The 22,183-nt window shown below is 38.0% G+C and overlaps 1 protein-coding gene across 1 annotated transcript in view; it reads right to left on the bottom strand.

Annotated features, from left to right (window-relative positions):
• The window catches only part of DCTN5-p25 (Dynactin 5, p25 subunit), a 48,339-nt gene that overhangs the window by 20,375 nt on the left and 5,781 nt on the right, over positions 1-22,183 (bottom strand). The window contains exons 2-3 of the mRNA XM_090386553.1: positions 18,544-18,612; positions 11,869-11,987 (exon numbers count right to left, since the gene is read on the bottom strand). Of these exons, the coding sequence (XP_090242679.1) occupies positions 11,869-11,987; positions 18,544-18,612 (188 nt within the window). The remainder of the gene's footprint in view (positions 1-11,868; positions 11,988-18,543; positions 18,613-22,183) is intronic.

Raw genomic sequence — 22,183 nt, forward strand, 5'->3', positions numbered from 1 at the left:
GCTTAAGTTCTGCAAATTGCAGCTGGAGACTAGGCACCTGCACGGTGATCTGATTGAGATATAAGACCTTGAATGGGTTGAGCACGCTGAATTCTGATGGGATCCTTCCACTTGTTCAGATTACGAACCTAAGGGGGCATAAATTCAAATTAAGAAAAGACAGATGTAGAATAGATGTGCGGAAATTTGCCTTTAGCCAGCAGGTGGTTAATTCCCGGAACAAACTTCCATCTGTTGTTGTGGAAGTTGATAGGTTGAATAAATTTAAGGAGGAACTGGACAGGCATTTGGAGGGAATGGTGTGATTTTTTTTTTTGGCTGATGCTGCATAAGCTCATACACTTGCTTTCTTGCATCACATGCCACTACTACTACTACCACCTCAGGTGCCTTCCTCATGTTTAACTTCAACAATTTCTCCTCCACTTTGCTCTCAGTTATTACAAAATCACTTAGCTCCCTGTTAAAGTTTGATAAACTTCTGGCACACCCCTCATTGAATAACTCATGTGTGAATGTAGATGCAAAATACTCATTTAGTTTATCAGCTACCTGAGCATGATCATCAATAGTCAACTCAACTATGTTAAGTGGTCCAATCTGATTCATACCTTTCCTTCTAGAGTTTACATAAGAAAAGAACTCTTTGCTATTTTTCTTTGCATCCTTTGCCAAAGATTTCTCATAATCAGCCTTTGCTTGTCTAACCTCCTTTGTGACTTAATTACAGACTAGTTTATACCTGCCATAGGCTTCTGTGTCACCTCATACTTTATATGCATCCCATACATTGTTCTTCTTCTCTACCATGAGCCTCATTAATTCATTTGACATCCATTTAGGCCTAAAGCTTGAACAGTATTTCTTAGTTTGAATGAAAAGCCTAGTAGCCTCCAAAATTAAGTCCCTGAAAAGCTTCCCATTTAGAATTCAATGTTGGTAAAATCATTAGTTGATCCCACTGTACAGAATTTAAAAACTATTGAGACCTCTGTAGTCACCTTTTAGCCTTGATGTCACCTTGATGGTAGTTACATCTTTAAGTAATTTCCACATCAGTACATTGTGATCAGTGTCACCCAGTGGTTCCTTTATCTGCAAATTCAACTTTATGGATGCGACTTTAAATCGTATCTCTGCAGCAGTCTCCTGTGGAACACGGAAAAGTGATGCCTCCACACCCATGACCAGCTGTGTAACTGCATACACTCAGTTTATGTTAGTTAATTAAATATTATGTAAATTAATGAAATATGGGTAAGGAAAGCTAGAGTTGTTTCTATGAAAACTAAGCTGGATGCTCTAGAAGGTCAATAAATGAGTCTATTAAAAAAAAAATGTTTTTAGGAGGGGGACAAGACAATAAAAGATTATAAAAAAATTATAAAAAATCTGAAAGGATTTTGCACTGTTTGTTTCACGGCTGTAGTTAAGTTCTTTCTATACTTTAAATAAACCAAATTTAGAAACAGTAGGCAATGCAATATGGCTTCTTGTTTTAATGAAAGAAAGACAACATGGAAATCCAATTACTAGACCCGTAAAAGTGGCATCAAAGAAAGGGCCTTGTCTTACATCAAAAGAATGATGGTCCAGAAAGTTTTACAGCAAGCAAACGATAGCATTAGAAAAGATGTCATAGTATTCATGTATTGGGTATCACAGCAAGAAATTACTCACTGGTCAGGCTGCTGCTCAAACATTTAGAAAAGATTTGAGGTCATTTATCAATGCCAAAAAATTGACTGAAGAAAGACCCTGCAATGTGGACAAAACAAAACAGTTCTTAATTATAAGATATTACTTATAAAAGCAATCAGGAAAAAAGTGGAGCTTGTAGCATCAGGATACAAAAAAATCAAAAGAGATAGGCATAGCCACCTACAGTAAAGTGACTGGAACTCAAATTCTGCTTTTAGTTGTTGGCAATTCAACTAATCCTACAGCTTTTAAAATATAAATTGTTCATCTTTACTAGTTTACTACCACTCACAAAAATCAGTATTATTCAAAGAATGTTATCAGAAGCTACATGATTTGTCTCTCCTGTAAAGAAATTGAAGAAAATAAAACCCGCCTGAAAACTATTCTCTTTCTGAATAACACTCCTTCAAATACCAACTGTAAGCAACTGAAAGACAAGTACATAAAGTGGTCTATTTATAATAACAGTGTCATGTTTGTTTTTTTCCACTGGATGTAACATATTTGATCTAGAAGATGTTACAGAAAGTTTAGAGATGACACAAGCATTTTTTTTCCTCTCCAATCTTGGAGAGAAACTTTGGCTGGAGGTTGGCAAAACTAATGAAAGTCCTAAACTACAAGAAGATATGAAGAACACAGTTTAACTGATTTCAGACATATTGAATGTTCCAGAAAATAAATCTCTGGAATCAATGGATACAATATTTTCCAACAAACTGTCTCCAATTTGGTGGAAAATGAATATATTTATATATATATATATATATAAACATCACATCAGCCTTTGTTGAGAGAGAGAGAGAGAGGAGGGAATATGCTGCAAAAGGGTTCATCTAAACAGATAGAAATTACTGATTTTATGTAAATGAATGTACACTATATATTTAAGTGAAAATAAAATTCTTAAGGTACATATATTTTTTTATGAATTCCCTACTTTAACTGACCATCTTACTGGTCCCAGTCATGTCAAATTAGAGGGCTTCTATTGATGTCAAATTAGAGGACTTCTATTGTATATAAAAAAACATGGCATTCGAAACTGTTACATCATTTCTTATGACCCTGTACTTCCTGCACCACTTGGCATATCTCATCATCACTGAATTACTGCCTGATTTTACATTGATCTGATATCTGATTAACAACTGGTAACGTGACAAAAACCATCAAAATGGTCATTCTGAGTTGTAGAACTACAATTTCAAAAACAAACAGTTCTTTCTCTTTTCAAAAAGTGGTCCATTTATAATAACAGTGCTAAAAAGAGAAAAAACTCATTGCAATATCACAACTTAAATTTAATGTTTACTACAATCAATTTGTCCTTTTTTCTTTGTATGGAATTTTTTTTCACTAAGTAGCCCATTTTTTTTTTTTTTCAAATGGATTCACAATCAAACACTGTGGTCTCAAACTACCAACAGAAAGTCTGCTGGTTGTCAAACCAAATCTACAATTTATTAAATTTATTTCTAAAGCTTTACAGTTTCTACTACAAGTATATATTAAATACCTGAAGTTTTAATGCAGACTTGTTGAACTCACTAGTACATATGGGCTAACATCACTATAGCCCATATGTACTAGTGAGTTCAACAAGTCTGCATTAAAACTTCAGGTATTTAATATATACTTGTAGTAGAAACTGTAAAGCTTTAGAAATAAATTTAATAAATTGTAGATTTGGTTTGACAACCAGCAGACTTTCTGAAAGATGTTAGATGTATTAGTAGTAGCAAACAATGCCCAGGGGCTCACATCTGGTGAGTATGGGCTTGGCACGTCCAGGGTCCTGAGCTGGATATCATCATTCTTCTCTTTCTTGGTGATTCCCTTTTGACACTCTCTCTCTCTCTCTCTCTCTCTCTCTCTCTCTCAGGGTAACTCGGGAATTTTTTTTTGGCTGGTGCAGCATAAGCCTCAGGCTTCCTTGCACCATAATAATAATGCAAGAAAGCAAGCATATACAGCAGCAAAAAAAAAACCAACTTTCCATAGCACTGTCCATCCCCTTTAATAGTTTCCTCTAGTTCTTGAATTTATTAAAATTACCCACTTTCACCATGACATATGGAAGTTTTTTTCCAACAATCAACCACCTACTGACTGCTGGCAAACCCATGTACATCTATCCTGCAACCATCCTTCCTCAATTTGAATTTATGCTGTCTCATGTGTGTTGAAAACAAAGCCTTCAACACCTCAACCAGATTTTCTTGTGGATGCCTAGAACCCAGACAGGTCTGCAAATTGCAAACTGCAGTTCTGCAATTTGCAAACTTTCCTGGTAAGAGCACCATTTTGTTTCTCTCACTTTGTTGCACTCACAATGGATTTGAGGTGGGCCAATTTTTTTTTTTAAGGATTTTTTGATACATTTTTTATAATTATTTTTAGTTTTAATAATAACTCTGGTAGCCAATGCATTCCTCTATCTATAAAAAACACTTCACTGAAGTTGTCAAATGACAATTCTCAAGTTCTTGAGAAATGACACTATTTCCTTCAAGGTCTAAAAAACTGTCATTCAACTTTATTATGTATTAATCTTGGAGAGCAGCACTACTCATATACTGTGTAATATGAAGAAGGCAAGATAGCTGACCTAATGCTTTCCTATGGCCAACTTCCAGAGGGTACAGAGGAAAACTCCTTTTCTAAAATACTGTTTTTCTGATGTCCTCTGATTGTTAATACATCTCTCTATGGTCAAAAAGGTTGTCACAGACATTCTCTCAGATATGCCAGACAAGCTGTACTTGCTACCTGGAAGTCTAAAACGCTGATGGAACTGATATTCCGGTGACACTCAAGTCAAGTGGACCAATTTCGGCGAAGTCCGGATGGTCTGTGACAGCCAAATCCCCTGTTTGCACTTCACGATGGTGGGACTGTTAGTAATCCTGGGTATATAACCCCCACGCACAACCACACTGGCTGAGCACCCGGGTGTGAACCAACGTAAGCAGGGGTCAAGGTGAGGCACCCACACCACATGGAGAAATGCCGCTCCTCTGTGTTAACAGGCAATACTAGGTGGTAGATGACTCTCATCAACCGGTGCACGCCATATCAAAAAAATTTCATTACTTCATACAGCATGTCACCCCTACTTTTTCTTACTATTGAATACAACATGAATTGTTAAAATAATAGAGTAAGCTTATCTGAGAAAAGATCTAAACCTCCCAAACACTTCCTAGTTCATTTCACAAATATATTTGGTCTCAATTCTAATCTAAACGATGTCCATTTCCACTTGCAGTCTCCAAACCCCATGTACTTTTTCTCACAGAAACTCAGTTATCGGTTGATTCAACTACTGCTCCTCGTTGCCCAAATTATTTGCTGTATGATTCCTTTCGCCTCAAAGGTGGTACTTGTGCCTATGTCTGTTCCGATATTCCCTATCAGGGACTTGGTAATTTGGAATCACCTCTTTTCGATCTTCTCTGGCTTAAAATCTCTTTACCTCATTCTGTGAAATTCATCTGTTGTCTCTACCATTCCCCCAACTCCACTAATCACTTGGCGCTCTTTGACTTCCTCCCTTTGCAACTTGACTTTCTCCAGTCCAACTTTCCTAACAGTGAGGTAATTTTCCTTGGTGATTTTAATGTTCACAACTCCAGCTGGCTTCCGTTTTCTAGTCACACCGACCCTGGATAAAATTCTGGATAACTGCTCAGTAAGGCCCGGATAGTAAGGAATGTATGCGGTAGCCAGGCCTTACTGAGCAGTTATCCAGAATTTTATGGGGTTTCTTCCCGGGCGGAAGTTGCACACAGTTGTGTCCCAGGTAAAAGTTCCAACTGCAAAGGATCTTAATAGTGGAGTTGTTTACAGGATAAAATGCCCGGATTGTGGGGAATGTTATGTGGGCGAAACAAAACGGCGGTTAAAGGATCGTCTGGGGGAGCGTTTAAATGCTATAAAAACGGATGATTATAATAAGTCTGCTGTGGCCGAGCATTATTGGGAGCGGCATCATCAAATCTCCCTTATTGTAGGTCAAGTGCATGGATTCTGGGACCGTAAATGGCTCGAGAGCCTGCAAATCTGTTCATCCAACAACAATACCATGAATAGGGACAGGGGTATGCATTTGCATCCCCTATTTGAAACTATTGTCCTAAGTACGGATAAACGGTTTTGCTTTTCGCGTTCCCGAGCTATTTCCGCTTCCAGTTCTGACCATGCACCGATGGAACCACGTGGTGAAATACCGTGAGCCTGTTATATATAAGGAAGTGTTGCCAGAAGATTTATTATTGTTGAGGAAGGAAGCTGATGCTTCCGAAAGCTACAGGTGTTATCGCTTTTAATCCAGTTTATTTTAGGTAATTTTATTATAATGATTTTATTAGTTTTAATTCTTATAGTGTATCATAGCAGTTTCATTTTATTTTATACGTTAAATTTTATTGTAAATATGTTATTTTAATTTGTAAATTCTAGTCACAGTAAAGAGCTATTTTAATTAATGGCTGGTGTATGAGCTTATTTATCGTCAAGACTTCTAAGTACACGATCGAAGTGAGTGGCCCTTTGAGCACCTCAGATCACAACTTGGTGACTGTCTTTTCTCCAATGTTGCCTTTATCTCATGGCTATTCCAAACCTTGTATTGTTTGGCATTACAAGAATGCAAAATGGAATGACCTACGAGATTTCTTTTCTTCTTTTCCTTGGTTGTATTATTGTTTCAAAACTTCTGATGTCAATTTGCTCAGATCGTGTCAGTGAAATTATTCTTGTAGGAATGGAATCTTTTATCCCACACTCCACTTTAAAATCTCGATCTTTATCTAAAGCTTGGTTTTCCAATAAATGTGCTAAGGCTGTTCAAGAGAAGAATGTTGCATATCGTAATTGGCTTGTTTCCAATTCTTCAGTTACATTTTCTGCCTACACCAAAGCTCACAACAATTGTAAAGCAGTTATTAATCAGTCCAAACTTGATTTTGAACTGGCTAAGAGTAGAAAACTTGCTTCTTGCCCTAATGGTAGCCAAAGCTATTGTCGTAACTTTTGCCCATCTCTACTCCAACCTCTGTCAAAACCAGATGGTTCTGTTGTCACTTCGGCCAGAGATAAAGCTGACCTGCTAGCATCCCATTTTTCTTCCAACTCATGTATTAATGATCTTGGTAAAACACCTACCACCATTCCTAACACACTCCATTCAATGCCTCCTGTGGTCTTCTGTCAAAAAGATGTCAGAAGAATTTTGACGAATCTTGATGCTAGGAAAGCTCCAGGTCCTGATGGTATTTCTCCACTTGTTCTCAAAACCTGCGCTGTTCTTTACCACCTTTTTTCACTTTCTTATTCCAAAGGTGTTTTTCCTTCTGCTTGTAAATTTGCTCATATCCAGCCAGTTCCTAAAAAGGGTTGTTTGGTTTTTTTAGGAGCATTAGCAACTAAGGCCATATTGCTCCGGGATATGCGGTGGTCATTCCCTGACCTTTCCGCATTCTCCGTATTTGGTGGTGACGGGCTCGAACCCCGGTCTAATCAAGAAGCGTGTGCTACGCACTGCTGCTCCTTCCCACCTGGCTACGGAGGCGCCTCCCTAAAAAGGGTGACAAATCCCTACCATCCGTTTATCATCCCATTGAAATTACTTCTACTCTTTCTAAAGTAATGGAGAAATCAATCAACTGCTAACTCTTAAACTATCTTGAAACCTTTTGTCTGGTCAACGATCGCCAGTATGGAATCTGTCAGTGTTGATCCACTGGTGATATTCAGGCTTATGTTACCCATTTATGGACAAATTTAATGTAAAAGTTCGGTGAAACACAAGCAGCTGCTCTTGACATCTCAAAGGCTTTTGATCATGTTTGGCATAAATGTCTTCTAAACAAGCTTCCATCTTATGGTTTGCCAACTGTTTTTTGTAATTGGTTATCCAGTTTTCTCTCTGATTGCTCACTGAGGGTGATGGTAGATGGCTCTCTGTCTCCTAACTTCTCCATTAATGCTGGTATCCCCGAAGGTTCAGTTCTTTCCGCCACTCTTTTCTTCTTGTATATTAATGACATTCTTCCATTGACTGGAAATCCTATCCATAGTTTTGCCGATGATAGCACATTGCATTCCACTTTCCATTTTGAGAAACCTTGCCCTGCTCAATCAGCTTCAACTTCTCGAATATCCACTACGAATTCCTTAAAATGCCAATCTCCAGTGGGGTAAAGACAACTTAGTTGATTTCAATCCTTCTAAAACTCAGTCTTGTCTTATATCTCACAAAAAGGATTCTTCTGCTTCTATGTTCCTATCTTTGGTGACATTCCGATTTCAAGGCAAGATGATATATCTCTTTAGGGGATTACCCTGACTTCTAAGCTCTCTTGGCACAAGCACATTACAAATATTGTTTTTCTCTGCAAATAAAAAACTTGGTTTTCTCTTTCGCTCTCAGAATTACTTTTCTTCCAAACAGCTGTTCATTCTGTACAAATCACAAATCTGCCCTATCATGGAATATTGTTCCCACATCTGGAGCGGTGCCCCCAAAACCTCTCTCAGGCTTCTAGATACCATTCAGAAGAGGGTAGTTAGGTTAATTAATGACTCGTCTCTAACAAAGTCTCTGCACTTGCTGTCTCATAGAAGTACTGTTTCTGCTGCATGCCTTTTTCTATAGATATTTTTATGGGCACTGTTCTTCTGAATTGACTCTATAATTCCCTCTCTCTCTTTCAAAACCGTCCGAACACGTGTCGCCACCAGCCGACATCCATTTACTGTCCAACTTCAAACTCACAGGACCAACTTTTCATCTTCCTCGTTTATTCATTCAACTGCCGTTTTCTAGAACAACCTTCCTTCATGTGTATTTCCTGAAAATTACAGTCTACTGAAGTTCAATGTCAACAAATACCTTCTTTCGTCTTCTCAACCTCCAACCCAAGCAAGATACTAAGTACTATAGGTTCTAATACCTCTCGTGTTTGGAGTTTTCATAAAAAAAAAAAAAAAATGCACAAGCCTCTACATAGTCCTTAAGTAATATTTCTTTAGATATAACACCTAACTCACTCAAATTCTAAACGGGCGTTTAACGTTATTCTGCATTAGTCGTACAGATGGGTAACATACATAATAATGTCATGAAGGTAGGCAAGTACATAATAATACATAATAAAGAAGCATAATACATAATAATACATAATAAAGAAATGTTTTTAATTGATTAAGTCAATTAAATAACACACCCAATATGCAGGTGGCACCACAGTAGCTAGAGTCAACTGATGAAGGTGGCAATATGATTGTTTCAAAGGAAATGGAATGACCTTCAAAACCAGAATAAAAATATCAACTCTATAATAAGCTAGTATTCAAGAGAACTTGAACTTAGAACTTGTAGAGTGGTTCTTTTGAACCACTCAATAAGTTCTAAGTAGTCATTAACCTTATCAACAAGAAGTCATTAACCTTGAATTCTCCTATGTATCATTTCACTCTGTATTCACAATGTTATATGATACCACTGCAGTTTTAACATTGGAGAATTTCCAGTCTTCACACATGCATAATACCTGAAAAGTAAGCAACCCCCAAGTCCAAAAACTTAATACTAGACTCACTATACGCTCATGTATCCTCTGTATAACTTATTTTCCGGCAGTATTGTCTTATTACAATTTTATTAATCAAACTCAGAGGAGCACAATTAAGTGAAAGTCCAATGGTGCTAGAGCTGATAAATATGGAGGATGGTCCAAGATTTCAAAGCCGCACTCATACAGTGCAGAAATGCAATGGCAGACTTGTGATCAGACATGTCCTGGTAGAACAAGATTTCTTTGGTGAACTTTCCCTGGTGTTTGTCTTTAATGTTTTCATGGAAATACTGCACAAGGTAATATGTTCTTTCTGCATAATATGCTCTGTGGCTGTATGGCCTTTCTGAAGGTAATCCACTAGCATCACACCAACAGCACCGATGCCATCACCTTACCAGCAAGATTCCACTTCGCTAACTTTTGGGGGGGGGGAAGACGAGTTGCATTTCCATTATTTGGACTGCTCTTTTTTCTCTTGCTGAAAATGACTCTCTTTTTTCTCTTGCTGCCCATGTCTCACCCATGGTCACAAACTTTGCAAAGAAATTTGCTGAATCTGCTTGAAAATTATGAAAATTCACTTGACTGGATAACTCTCATGTGTTTTTGATGTGCTGTCAACAACTTTGGGATCCATTGTGCTGACATCTTTATTATAATGAGAACCTGTTATTATGTGGTATACAAGTTCAGATGAGATGCTGAAGAGGCTGGCAATGTACCAAACTGTCACTCATCAATCACTTGTCAGCAGATCATGCACACTGTCAAAAACTTCTGGTGTGATGGATGTTGCATGTCTTCCAGGCTCTCCCTCCCTCATTTAAATTCTACTTCACACTTCTCAATCATGGAATAGGTAGGGGGGGCGTCCTCCCCCATTGTTGTAACCATATCCTCACAAATTTCCTTTGGCATTATTCACTTTTTCCAGTAATTCTCAATATCACTAAAGATAAATTGATGTTGGCAGTTCTGGCAGATCTTCTTAGGTCCTTCCAAGTTCGTTAAGAGATTTCATTCTGGAAATCTCTTAACTGAAACAAAAAACAAAAGACACTCAGAGCAGCTTCTCCAAGCAATGTTATTAGAGGAACATTAATTACTGTAATGCCACATAAAATATTTAATTCATCACTAGGCATCATCTCAGAATGGAACCTCCTCAACATGTCAGAGGAGAAAAATTAGCATTGAACTTAAATTCCAGGAAGTAACAGCAACTGAACGAATATTCATGAGCAGGTATGGAAATCTAGTTTCAACAAGAAATGTCACCCTTACCTTTAGTGTTGGCACATTGGCCTTGGTATTACTGTGTCATTAAAATCTGAAAAACCTCTAGGCCTCTTTTAGCCTCTAAGCTTACCTTTAGAAAGTCAAAAGTTGACAGCTAAGTAAGAGAGATTTTACAATGTGAGCCTTGTCAGTTAATGCTAGACTCAAGAGACTCTGCAAGGCTTTTGAGTAGGGGGGGGGGAGGTGAGGCCCACCAGCAATGCCATACCCTGAATTTTTGAGAATGCAAGTCTTTTCATGGAATGCATATGGATTTCCAGTGGACCAAATTATAGTATTTCAGCTATTCACATACCAAAAATTAAAAAATATTTTAAATTTAATTTAAATTAAAATTCTTTTAATTCGCTTCTTTGATAAAGTAAAATAAAATACAGTACTTACAAAAGCTTTCGACACTGTCTTGTTGTTGTTATTATTTGGTTTTTAGGAGCATTAGCAACTCCAGGGATATGCGGTGGTCATTCCCTGACCTTTCCGCATCCTAGGTATTTGGTGGTCACGGGCTCGAACCCTTGTCTAATCAAGAAGTGTGTGCTATGTACTGCTGCTCCTGCCTACCTGGCTACGGAGGTGCCTCGGCACTGTGTGTGTCTCTCTTCCTCTGCTATGAATACATAAATACGTTACATATGGAAATCAAGCATGGTACTGCAGGGTCATGTTAGATAAACTTAGTGTGTGATCACGCTTAAACATAAGCTTGTTTTATCACAGTAAAACAAGCTTCTGTTACGTATTTTAGTATTTGTTATGTATTGCCACGTAACCAACAACTCTCTTCTCCAACTAGCCAAATAAATATCACTAGGAGGGAAATTATTTTAATGTATAGAAAGAAAATAATTTTTAATTTTAAAAAATTTAATTAGAACTTTAAAAAGAAATAAATGAAATTAATTATACATTGTAATCAGAATCTGTTAATTAGTATCTATGGAAGGTAAAGTCTTAAATGTGTACCATCTTAAATCTGTACCAACTGCAATAATCAACTGGTCATTGAAAGATAATATACAAAATAGAAATATAATCTCAAAATTCTCAAACATGTGAAAAATCTTTTTAGATCTTTATTTGGATGTAATTCACAATATACCTGGTGAAAAACTGTTACTTATGTGGCTAAATTCTTAAATCTGGTGCTGACTGCATTAAAAATATAAATCTCCTTACAGATTTTTTTGTTTTCATTTCTTTTCCTAGTTTACATGAAATATATAAATAAAAATAGCAGAAACAACCATAGTTTTCCCACTAAAACAAAGTCAAATCATACCCTTTGCTAAATTTCTTAAAAGGAGGCCTAATGACTGCACGCCTACTTATGACACAATGACGACCTATCCGAACATTAGCAAGATCACCTCGAATAATACAGTCTGCTTGAATGATTGTCTGAAATTAAATAAAAAGTGTATATATTTTACATTCTATAAAAACAAAATTCTTATAATAGTAATAAAAATATATAATTCTGTAAGAATTAAATTTACAAAGTACAAAAAAAAGTTTCAAATTTCTACCATTAAATTATTTTGTGATAACAGAATAAAAGTATAAGAGAAATTGATGCTAAAAAGTACATAAGGCACTTGGGCTGATGGAACCTATCCAATTATAATAAAAGAAGCAAAAAAACAATAAGCAAATCTTTAGTCAATTATTAGAGCACCCTAGGATTCAGAGAAGGTTCCTATAGACTGGAGATGTGCAAATGTCTCTAATATTCACAAAGTGAGATCTAAGGGCAAAGAAAGTAATTACAGAACTATAAGCTTAATTTCTATTCAAGGAAGAAAATAATGGTAGTAATGGCAAATGATGCAACAAAGCAAGCTTATATGTCATCAACAGAAAAAAAAAAAAAAAAAAAACAGTTTGCCCATCTATACCCTCCACGAATTTATCTAGTTCTCCCTGAATTTATTCAACCCATCCACTTCCACAATAACAAATGGAAGCTTTTTCAACAATCAACCACCCACTGACTAAAGGCAAACTTCTGCACATCTATCCTGCAGCCATTCTTCTCAACTTAAATTATGCCCCCTCATGTGTGTAGTCTCAGTGGAAGAATACCATTAACATTCAGCTTACTCAATCCATTCAGGGCTTTAAACACTTCAATCAGATCTCCCATAGGTGCCTGGTCTTGAGACGCTGCAATTTGTAGAACTGAAGCTTTTCTAGGTAAGAGCACCATTTTTTTCATTTCACCAATCTGGTTACACTTCTCTGTACCCATTCCAGCATCTACATCCTTCCTAACGTGACACCTATAGACCTGTATACAGTGCTCAAGATGCAACCTAACCATGGCCTTATACAAATGGATGATCACCTCCTTGCTAGCAAAGTTTCTGTATATCCTTGACAAAACACCATGAGCTGTCCTGGCAGCATGTTTGCCCTGCTCAAAGAATACGTCTGACTGCACAATTATCACCAGGTCTTTTTCATTCTCCACTTTCTTGAGTGTAGCAACCATACAGTTGATAAGTTAATCTGGGGTTACTGCTACCCCATGTGCAGTACCTTGCATTTGTCAATGTTAAACTTCAACTGCAATTTCTCAGCCCATCAACTCAATTTTCTCAGATCGTGTTGAAGTAGCTCACCCTGATGACTTGTTAACCAGCCTGCCAACCTTTGTATCATCTGCAAACTTAAACGTTAAGCATGATCAGAGCCATGCCGAGCCATTTTAGTACCTGAGGCAAGAATAAAAAATTGCACTCTCCCCTAAAATATAAAAAAAAAAAAAATTTTAATAAAACAAATATGACTTATTTAAAAAACATTTCTGATACATGTTTTAATAAAAAATTAAAATTGAGGTTATAAAAATGACACCCAGTGGGGCGACAACCACGGTGGCACCCCAAATAACACTGCTGCGACAAAGAATTTCTTCTTGCAAATGCAAGTTAATCAATGGATTGAAATAATCAAAACATAAAATCAAAAAGGTTGGGAATTATTTAATCTTTCTTTTGGTACCCTTTTAAGCTGAGGCAAGAGCCTTGTTCGCCTCACCCTCGGCACATTCTGAGCCTGATATACCTTCATCAATATCATTGATAAATACTGAGAACAACAATCCACAACCTGAGCAGGATCATCAACAGTTAAACCATAGACATCAACTAGCATTATCATTAGCAGAGTCATATGATGCAAGAAAGAAAGCTTATGCACATCAGCAAAAAAAAAAAAAAAACTTCCGCTTCACCCCTCCATTCGTTCGAAATATCTGTCCAGCTGAGCCTTAAACTTATTTAGCCTATCAACTTCCACAACAAGGGATGGAAGTCTGTTCCACCAATCAAATACCCGCTGGCTAAAAGCAAATTTCCGCACATCTATCCTACATCTGCCTTTCCTCAATCTGAATTTATGCCCTCCCAGATGATTATTCTGAACAAGACACAGAATCCCATCAGCATTGAGCATGCTCAAACCATTCAAGGCTTTATACACCTCTATCAGATCACCACGCCGGTGCCTTGTCTCCAGACACTGTACTTTGCAAACCTTAAGCCTTTCTTCGTAAGAGCAACACTTTGTTCCATTCACTAATCTTGTTGCCCTTCTCTGTACTTGTTCCAGAAGCTCTATATCCTTCTTGAAATGAGGCCTCCAGACCTGTATACAGTACTCAAGGTGTGGCCTGACCATTGCCTTATACAAGGGAATAATCACTTCCTTATCCCTGCTAGAAAAATTCCTGTATATCATTGATAAGACAACATGAGCTACTCTTGCAGCCCGTCTGCACTGCCCAGAGAACTTCATATCTGCCTGCACAATTACCCCCCAGGTCCTTTTCATTCTCTACCACTGTCAGTGTAGTACCACAGTTTTTTTTTTTTTTTTTTTTTATGAAAACCCCAAACACAAAAGGTATCAAAACCTATAGTACTTAGTACCGTGCATGGGTTGAAGGAGAAGTAGGAGGGAGGGGGATGCCGGAAACTTTGCTCTAGAGACTAAACATGGGTTTCACCACTTCAAGCCTCCAATAAGCAAAGTGGTGGTATTTCACCGGTTGATGAAAGTCATCTACCACTCTGGGTTTGCTGTTTCCCATATGCACTACTTTACATTTGTCAATGTTAAACTTCATTTGCCACCTCTCAGCCCATCTGCTCAACCATACCAGATCCTGCAGCATAGCGTCAGTAGCGTCCTTAACAACCCTGCCAACCTTTATATCGTCTGAAAACTTGGACATTAAGCTTGATATAACATCAATATATTTATAAATACAGAAAACAACAATAGACCCAACACTGAACCCTGAGGGACTCCACTAATAACATTAGTCCACGATGAGCAGTGTCCATTAATTACCACTCTGTCTTCTGCCACTCAACCATCCCTTTATCCATAGCAACAATTTGCCACCAATGCCACACTGCTCCAATTTGTGCAGCAGTCTTCCGTGTGCAACAGTATCAAAAGCCTTCCTAAGATCCAAATATATAATATCAAAGTTATTCCCTGCATCCAATTCTTTTCTGACTACATCATAGTATCCAATCAAATTGGTCAGGCAAGACCTTCCCTTAACAAAACCATGCTGTGTCTGAGCTATAACTGAATTCTTGTCAAGATGATAATGCAGTGCTTCTTTAACCAGTGCTTCCATTAATTTTACTGGAACAGAAGTTAAACTCACAGGTCTATAATTACTTGTGTCAACCTTTGATCCTCCTTTGTGAATTGGGGTTACATTTGCACATCTCCAGTCTATGGGTACCTCCCCTGAGTCCAAGGAAGCTCTCATAATTATGGCTAACGGATTGCTTACTTCCTTTGCTGCCTCCTTTAATATAACTGGATAGATTCTATCCACCCCAAGTGCCTTTCTTGTGTTTATCTTCAAAAATTTCTCCTCCACTTTACTCTCAATTATTACAATATCATCTAGCTCACTGCCAGTGTTTACTTCATCAATGGCATTCCCCTTCCTGAATAACTCCTCATGTGTGAATGTAGATGCAAAATATTGATTTAGTTTATTAGCTACTGTTCATGATCCTGAGCAGGATCATGAACAGTTGAACCATCTATATCAAGTGGACCAATCTGATTCATCTCCTTCCTTCTAGAGTTTACATAAGTAAAGAACTCCTTGCTGTTTTTCTTTGCATCCCTTGCCAAAGATTTCTCGTAATCTGCCTAACCTCCTTTGTAACTTGGTTACAGATCAACTTATATCTATCATAGGCTTCTGTGTCACATGTTAATTTATATGTATCCCATGCATTTTTCTTCTCTGCCACATGTCTCATTAGTTCATCTGACATCCATTTAGGCCTGAACCTTGAACAATATTTCTTAGTTCGTATGTAAAGCCTAGTAGCTTCCAAGATAAGTTTTTTGAATGCTTCCCATTTTGAGTTTGCTGTTGGTAATATCATCAGTTGGTCCCACTGTACAGAATTTAAATACTGTCTCAGACCATCGTAGTCACCTTTACGAAAGCAATAACCCTTCCCTTTACCCCTGATGGTAGTTACCTCCTTGAGTAAATCCCACTTCAGCACACTGTGATCACTGCCACCTAGTGGTTCCTGTATCTGCAGATTCTTAATGCATGAAGAATCACTATTGATAATCAAATCAAGAGTATTGTTCCCTCTAGTTGCCTCTCGAACATGCTGATTTAGAAAACAATCATCCAATAAATCCACAAAAGCCTTGCTAGTGTGTGAGTGACCAGCCCACAAATTCCAGTCAATATCTGGGAAATTAAAATCCCCCATTATAAGACTCTCTGATTTACTGGCCCACTATTTCCCTGTACAGTTTCTTATTATACTCATCAGAGTCATTAGGCCTATAGCACACTCGTACTCTCAATTTTGATCTCCCAATGCTTATGTCACACCAAACTGACTCAACACTGTCCAGCGATGTCGACTGGCTTCACTTCCTTGGATTTTATGTGAACTGTTTTTCTTATTTGGTATGAAAAGCCTAGTAACTTCAATGATTATTTCCCTGAAAGCTTCCCATTTTGTTAAAACTTTGTACTTCTCTCTTACTGATCCTTAATTAAAACTGAAGAAGAAGAAGAATTAAAACTGAGAGAAGACAGATTTTATAAATTCTTAAAAAGAAAGGTATTTTGGCATTGGCAATGACACAAGAAAGCAAGCTTATACAGCATCAGCCAGAAAAAAAAAAAAAAAAAAATCATTCCTATTTCACCCATCCATTCTCTCTAAAGTTTGTCCAGTTCTTCATTGAATTTATTTAAACTATCAACTTCCACAACCACAGATGGAAGTTTGTTCAAGCAATCAACCACCCACTGGCTAAAGGGAAATTTCTACAATTCTATTCTACAAATGTCTTCCTTAATTTGAATTTATGACCACTCAGTGGATAATCTGAACAAGAAGAATCCCATCAGCACTGAGCTTGCTCAAACCATTGAAGGCCTTATACACCTCAATCAGATCGCCTCACAGGTTCCTAGTCTCCAGATGCTGCAATTTGCAGAACTTAAAGCCTTTCTTGGTAAGAGCAACCCTTTGTTCCCTCTCACCAGTCTTGCTGCCCTTCTCTGTACTTGTTCCAACAGCTCTACATCCTTCCAAAAATGAGGCCTCCACACCTGCATGCAGTACTCAAGGTGTGGCCTGACCACTGCGAGGCATCTCCGTAGCCAGGTGGGCAGGAGCAGCAGTGCGTAGCACACGCTTCTGGATTAGACCAGGGTTCGAGCCCGTCACCACCAAATATGGAGGATGCGGAAAGGTCGGGGAATGACCACCGCATATCCCGGAGCAATATGGCCTTAGTTGCTAATGCTCTTAAAAACCAAATAACAAACAAACAAACAAACAAATCTGAGCACTGCCTTATACAAAGGGATAATCACCTCCTTATCCTTGATAGAAAAATTCTTGTATATCAGCAGGTCCCAAACTACTGAGAGCTACGGACCCATTCAAAAATCAAAAAAAACTTGCACACCCCTTTTATATATATAAACATATATTACTTGATAGCCCTTCTGAATGTTTTGCAGACCCTCTGGAACTGGTCTACTGACACCCAGGGGTTCACGGACCCCAGTTTAGGAAACTGCAGCTGTATATCATTGACACGATTTCATGAGCTGCTCTGACAGCCTGTCTGCATTGCTCAGAAAAGTTCATATCTGACTGCACAATTACCTCCATGTCATTTTTTATTCTTCACTACCCTGAGTGCAGTACCAAATAGTTGATACGTTACCCTGGGGTTACTGCTACCCATAATATGCTGTACTCTGCAAAACATTTCTAGAAATTCCAGAAGTATTTCCGCACTTCTGACTAAATACAATATCAAAACTTTACAAAACCAACAAAAGATTAAAAAAGTTGACATCTTGACATCCCAATCGTTTATTGTCATTGAAAATATATCTTTAATGCTTGCAGATTTGGGGGGAAGTGGGGGGAAGGAGAGGTATCATTTCTGTATCATTTTCATTTACTTTGGAATAAAAAAAAAACCTGAAAAACTAAGTAATCTTTGCTTAAAACCATGTGAATCTTTTCTGAAATTTCTTAACCTAACAGTATTATTACCTTAGATTATGTTGGAGAAACCTGTAAATGAGAAGTGATGGAATAACTACAACATAATTAAAATTATTTTATACCTAGCATACACTTTTAGTTAGTCCTAACAAATATGCATTAAACTATATATATATATATATATATATATATATGAGTTAGAATGAACAAGTTGGAAACGTTTTCAGAGTGGATTTTTCATTACAATTTTTATGTATTGCACTGCAATTTATTTAATAATTATTTATAATTGAAACTAGATCCTGGTTACATTCAATATAATAGCTTTGTTGTATCTCAGTTTTTTTTATTCAGCTGATCCACAATAGTGCCTGCATAACATAGACTATAAAGAAAAACAGACTTACCTTCCCACTCAGCACAATATTCTGACTTCCGCACAAAACAGACTGGCGACTTACTTTGTTTCCAGAAGCCTGCACAAAAGGAACTAAATAAATACATAATGTATAATACATAAATACACAAAATAAATAGTATGCTACATGACATTATATAAAAGGGTAGCTTGGTATGGTAGCACATACACCCTGAATAGACCGGGGTCCAAGTCCCTGATTGCTAAATACGGTCGATCTGCCAACTCGCACTGGTCCAGCGTGGCAGATTTAGCATTAGCATTAGTAGAGGCATTTGATGCAAGAAAGCAAGCTTATGCAGCATCAGCAAAAAAAAAAAAAAAACACCACTCCCACTTCACCCCTCTGTTCGTTCAAAATACCTGTCCAGCTGAGCCTTAAACTTATTTAGGCTATCAACTTCCACGACAAGGGATGGAAGTCTGTTCCACCAACCAACCACTCGCTGGCTAAAGGCAAATTTCCACACGTCTATCCTACATCTGTCTTTCCTCAATTTGAATTTATGCCCTCTCAGGTGATTATTCTGAGCTAGAGGAAGAATCCCATCAGCATTCAGCATGCTCAAACCATTCAATGCTTTATACACCTCTATCAGATCACCTCGCTGGTGCCTAGTCTCCAGACACTGTAATTATATAACTTATATATATTAATAACACTGTAGCTTCACAACTTTGTAAGCCTATAACTTATTAAAGTATTTTGAATTTAGTAAAAAATATCACACAATGAATTAAGGCTGTGGATTATATGTTTTAATCTACAGCTTTCATTTGTCATTTATGTTTCCTGTCCTTTCATATTCTGAAAAATTGCAGAATTTTATATATACATGACAGGTATTACAAACTATAATACTAGTACTTAGTATCATTCATGGTTGAAGGATGAGAAAACAGAACACACCTGTTAACAGAGAAAACAGGGGACCAGAAAATCAAAATTTCTTGTAATGGGGATTTTAAATTTCCAGATATTGACTGGAACTTGTGGGTTAGTAACTCACATGATAGTAAGGCTTCAGTAGATTTATTGGATGACTGTTTTCTACCCCAGCAAGTTAGAGAAGTAAAGAGAGAAAGGAAACTCTTGACTTGATTACCAGCAGCAACTTAGTAATAGAGGCAAGTGATACAAGAAAGCAAGCATACGAGCTTATGTAGCATCAGGCAAAAAAAAAAAAAAAAAAAAAAAAATTTCACACAACCATTCCCTCTAAAAGTTTGTCCAGTTGCTCCTTGAATTTATTTAAGCTATCAACTTCCACAATGACAGATGGAAGTTTGTTCCAGCAATTAACCACCCACTGGCTAAACACAAATTTCCACACATCTATTCTACAACTGTCTTTCTTCAATTTATGCAAAGCAAAAGGCTCAAGCTAATGGAAGTGCTGTGGCTCAGAGCAGAACTGAGGGGGGTAGTTGCCCTCTGACTCACAGCCTTCTAAAATGCACTGTTTGCTTGATGTTTGCAGAGCAATCAGGTACGGGACATGATACTGCCATGGGGGATGTCTTTGTGTGTGCGCGATGCAAGGAGCGTATCGATATCAGGCAACAACTCAGCGTTCTTGTGGGCCTATATGAGAGCTTGAAGGACAGGGTGGATGCCCTCGAAGAAACTAAATTGAGGGGCCCATCAAGCTCTCAGCTGCCCACATCAATGCCAGAGCTTGCACTTGGGCATCACGTGACAGAGAGACAACCCCCAAGGCAGAATGCGCTGGTCCCGAAGGAACTAGTAGTTGTTGGTGACTCTATTGTCAGGGAAACGGGGAACATGCTTTGTAAAAAAGATAGGTGGAACAGGACCAGAGTATGTCTGCCAGGGACAAAGGTTGATGACGTTGTAGAGCGAATATCATCTTTTAAGGGCACAAAAGGTGATATAGTTGTACACATTGGCACTGATAATATAAAGAGTAGGAGACCGGCAGAATTACTTAACAAGTACAGATCACTGTTGAACAAAAGCCGAGAATTAGGGTTGAATTTGAAAGTGTCTGCAATTCTGCCCAGACACGATAGGAGGGAGTATATGATGAGAGCCTTGTCGATCAATTCGGCCCTGGAAAGATTGTGCAAGGCTCAAGGGGTAGAATTTTTTTCAGCCTGGACTGTACTTGTTAACAGGAGAGATTGCTTCTACAGGGATGGGATACACTTAAATAGAAAGGGTGCAAGAATATTTGCTGATGCTATCGAGGCAGTGTTAGGTGGGTCGGATAACTGCTAGCTTGGGGAGGAGACAAAGACCAATAGATTGACAGTAGCCACTGGCAGAGGTGAAAGAGATTCTTGCACTGCTTCTATTAGAATGAGCAGAAGCCTGAAAAACAAGATGCATGGTATTTCAGAGACTGCTGGGAGCCATTGCGGTACAAGTAAACACATGGGTTGTGTTAGGGTAGCTAAGAATAGAAACAGGTGCAGGTATACTTGCGTGTACACCAATGCTAGGAGTTTAGTAAATAAATTTGATGAATTTGAGGTATTGCTCAAAACATCAAAGGCAGATATTGTTGGGATATCAGAGACGTGATATCACACAGATATAAGGAATGTAGAACTGGAATTTGGGGAGTACAATGTGTACCGGAAGGATAGACAGAACAGGAAGGGAGGAGGGGGTTATGCTATTAGTTAAGAAACACATAAAAACCAAGGAAGTGAAGCCAGTCGACATCGCTGGACAGTGCAGTGTTGAGTCAGTTTGGTGTGACATAAGCATTAGGAGATCAAAATTGAGAGTAGGAGTGTGCTATAGGCCTAATGACTCTGATGAGTATGATAAGGAACTGTACAGGGAAATAGAGTGGGCCAGTAAATCAGAGAGTCTTATAATGGGAGATTTTAATTTCCCAGATATTGACTGGAATTTGGGGGCTGGTTACTCACACACTAGCAGAGCTTTTGTAGATTTATTGGATGATTGTTTTCTACATCAGCATGTTCGGGAGGCAACTAGATTTGATTATCAGCAGTGATTCTTCATGCATTAAGAATCTGCAGATAAATGAACCACTAGGTGGCAGTGATCACAGTGTGCTGAAGTGGGATTTACTCAAAGAGGTAACTACCATTAGGGGTAAAGGGAAGGGTTATTGCTTCCGTAAAGGCGACTACGATGGACTGAGACGGTATTTAAATTCTATACAGTGGGACCAACTGATGATGTTACCAACAGCAAATTCAGAATGGGAAGCATTCAAAGAACTTATCTTGGAAGCTACTAGGCTTTACATACCAACTAAGAAATATTGTTCAAGGTTTAGGCCAAAATGGATGTCAGATGAACTAATGAGGCATATGGCAGAGAAGAAAAATGCATGGGATACTTACAAATTAACACATGACAGAGAAGCCTATGATAGATACAAGTTGATATGCAACCAAGTTACAAAGGAGGTTAGGCAGGCGAAGGCAGCTTACGAGAAATCCTTGGCAAGGGATGCAAAGAAAAACAGCAAAGAGTTCTTTACTTATGTAAACTCTAGAAGGAAGGGGATGAATCAGATTGGTCCACTTGATATTGATGGGTCAACTGTTGATGATCCTGCTCAGGTAGCTAATAAACTAAATGAATATTTTGCATCGACATTCACACATGAGGAGTTATTCAA

The sequence above is a fragment of the Mastigoproctus giganteus genome, chromosome 12 (assembly GCF_048544385.1).
Source record: "Mastigoproctus giganteus isolate SK-2022 chromosome 12, ASM4854438v1, whole genome shotgun sequence".
In the NCBI taxonomy this organism is placed as follows: domain Eukaryota; kingdom Metazoa; phylum Arthropoda; class Arachnida; order Uropygi; family Thelyphonidae; genus Mastigoproctus; species Mastigoproctus giganteus.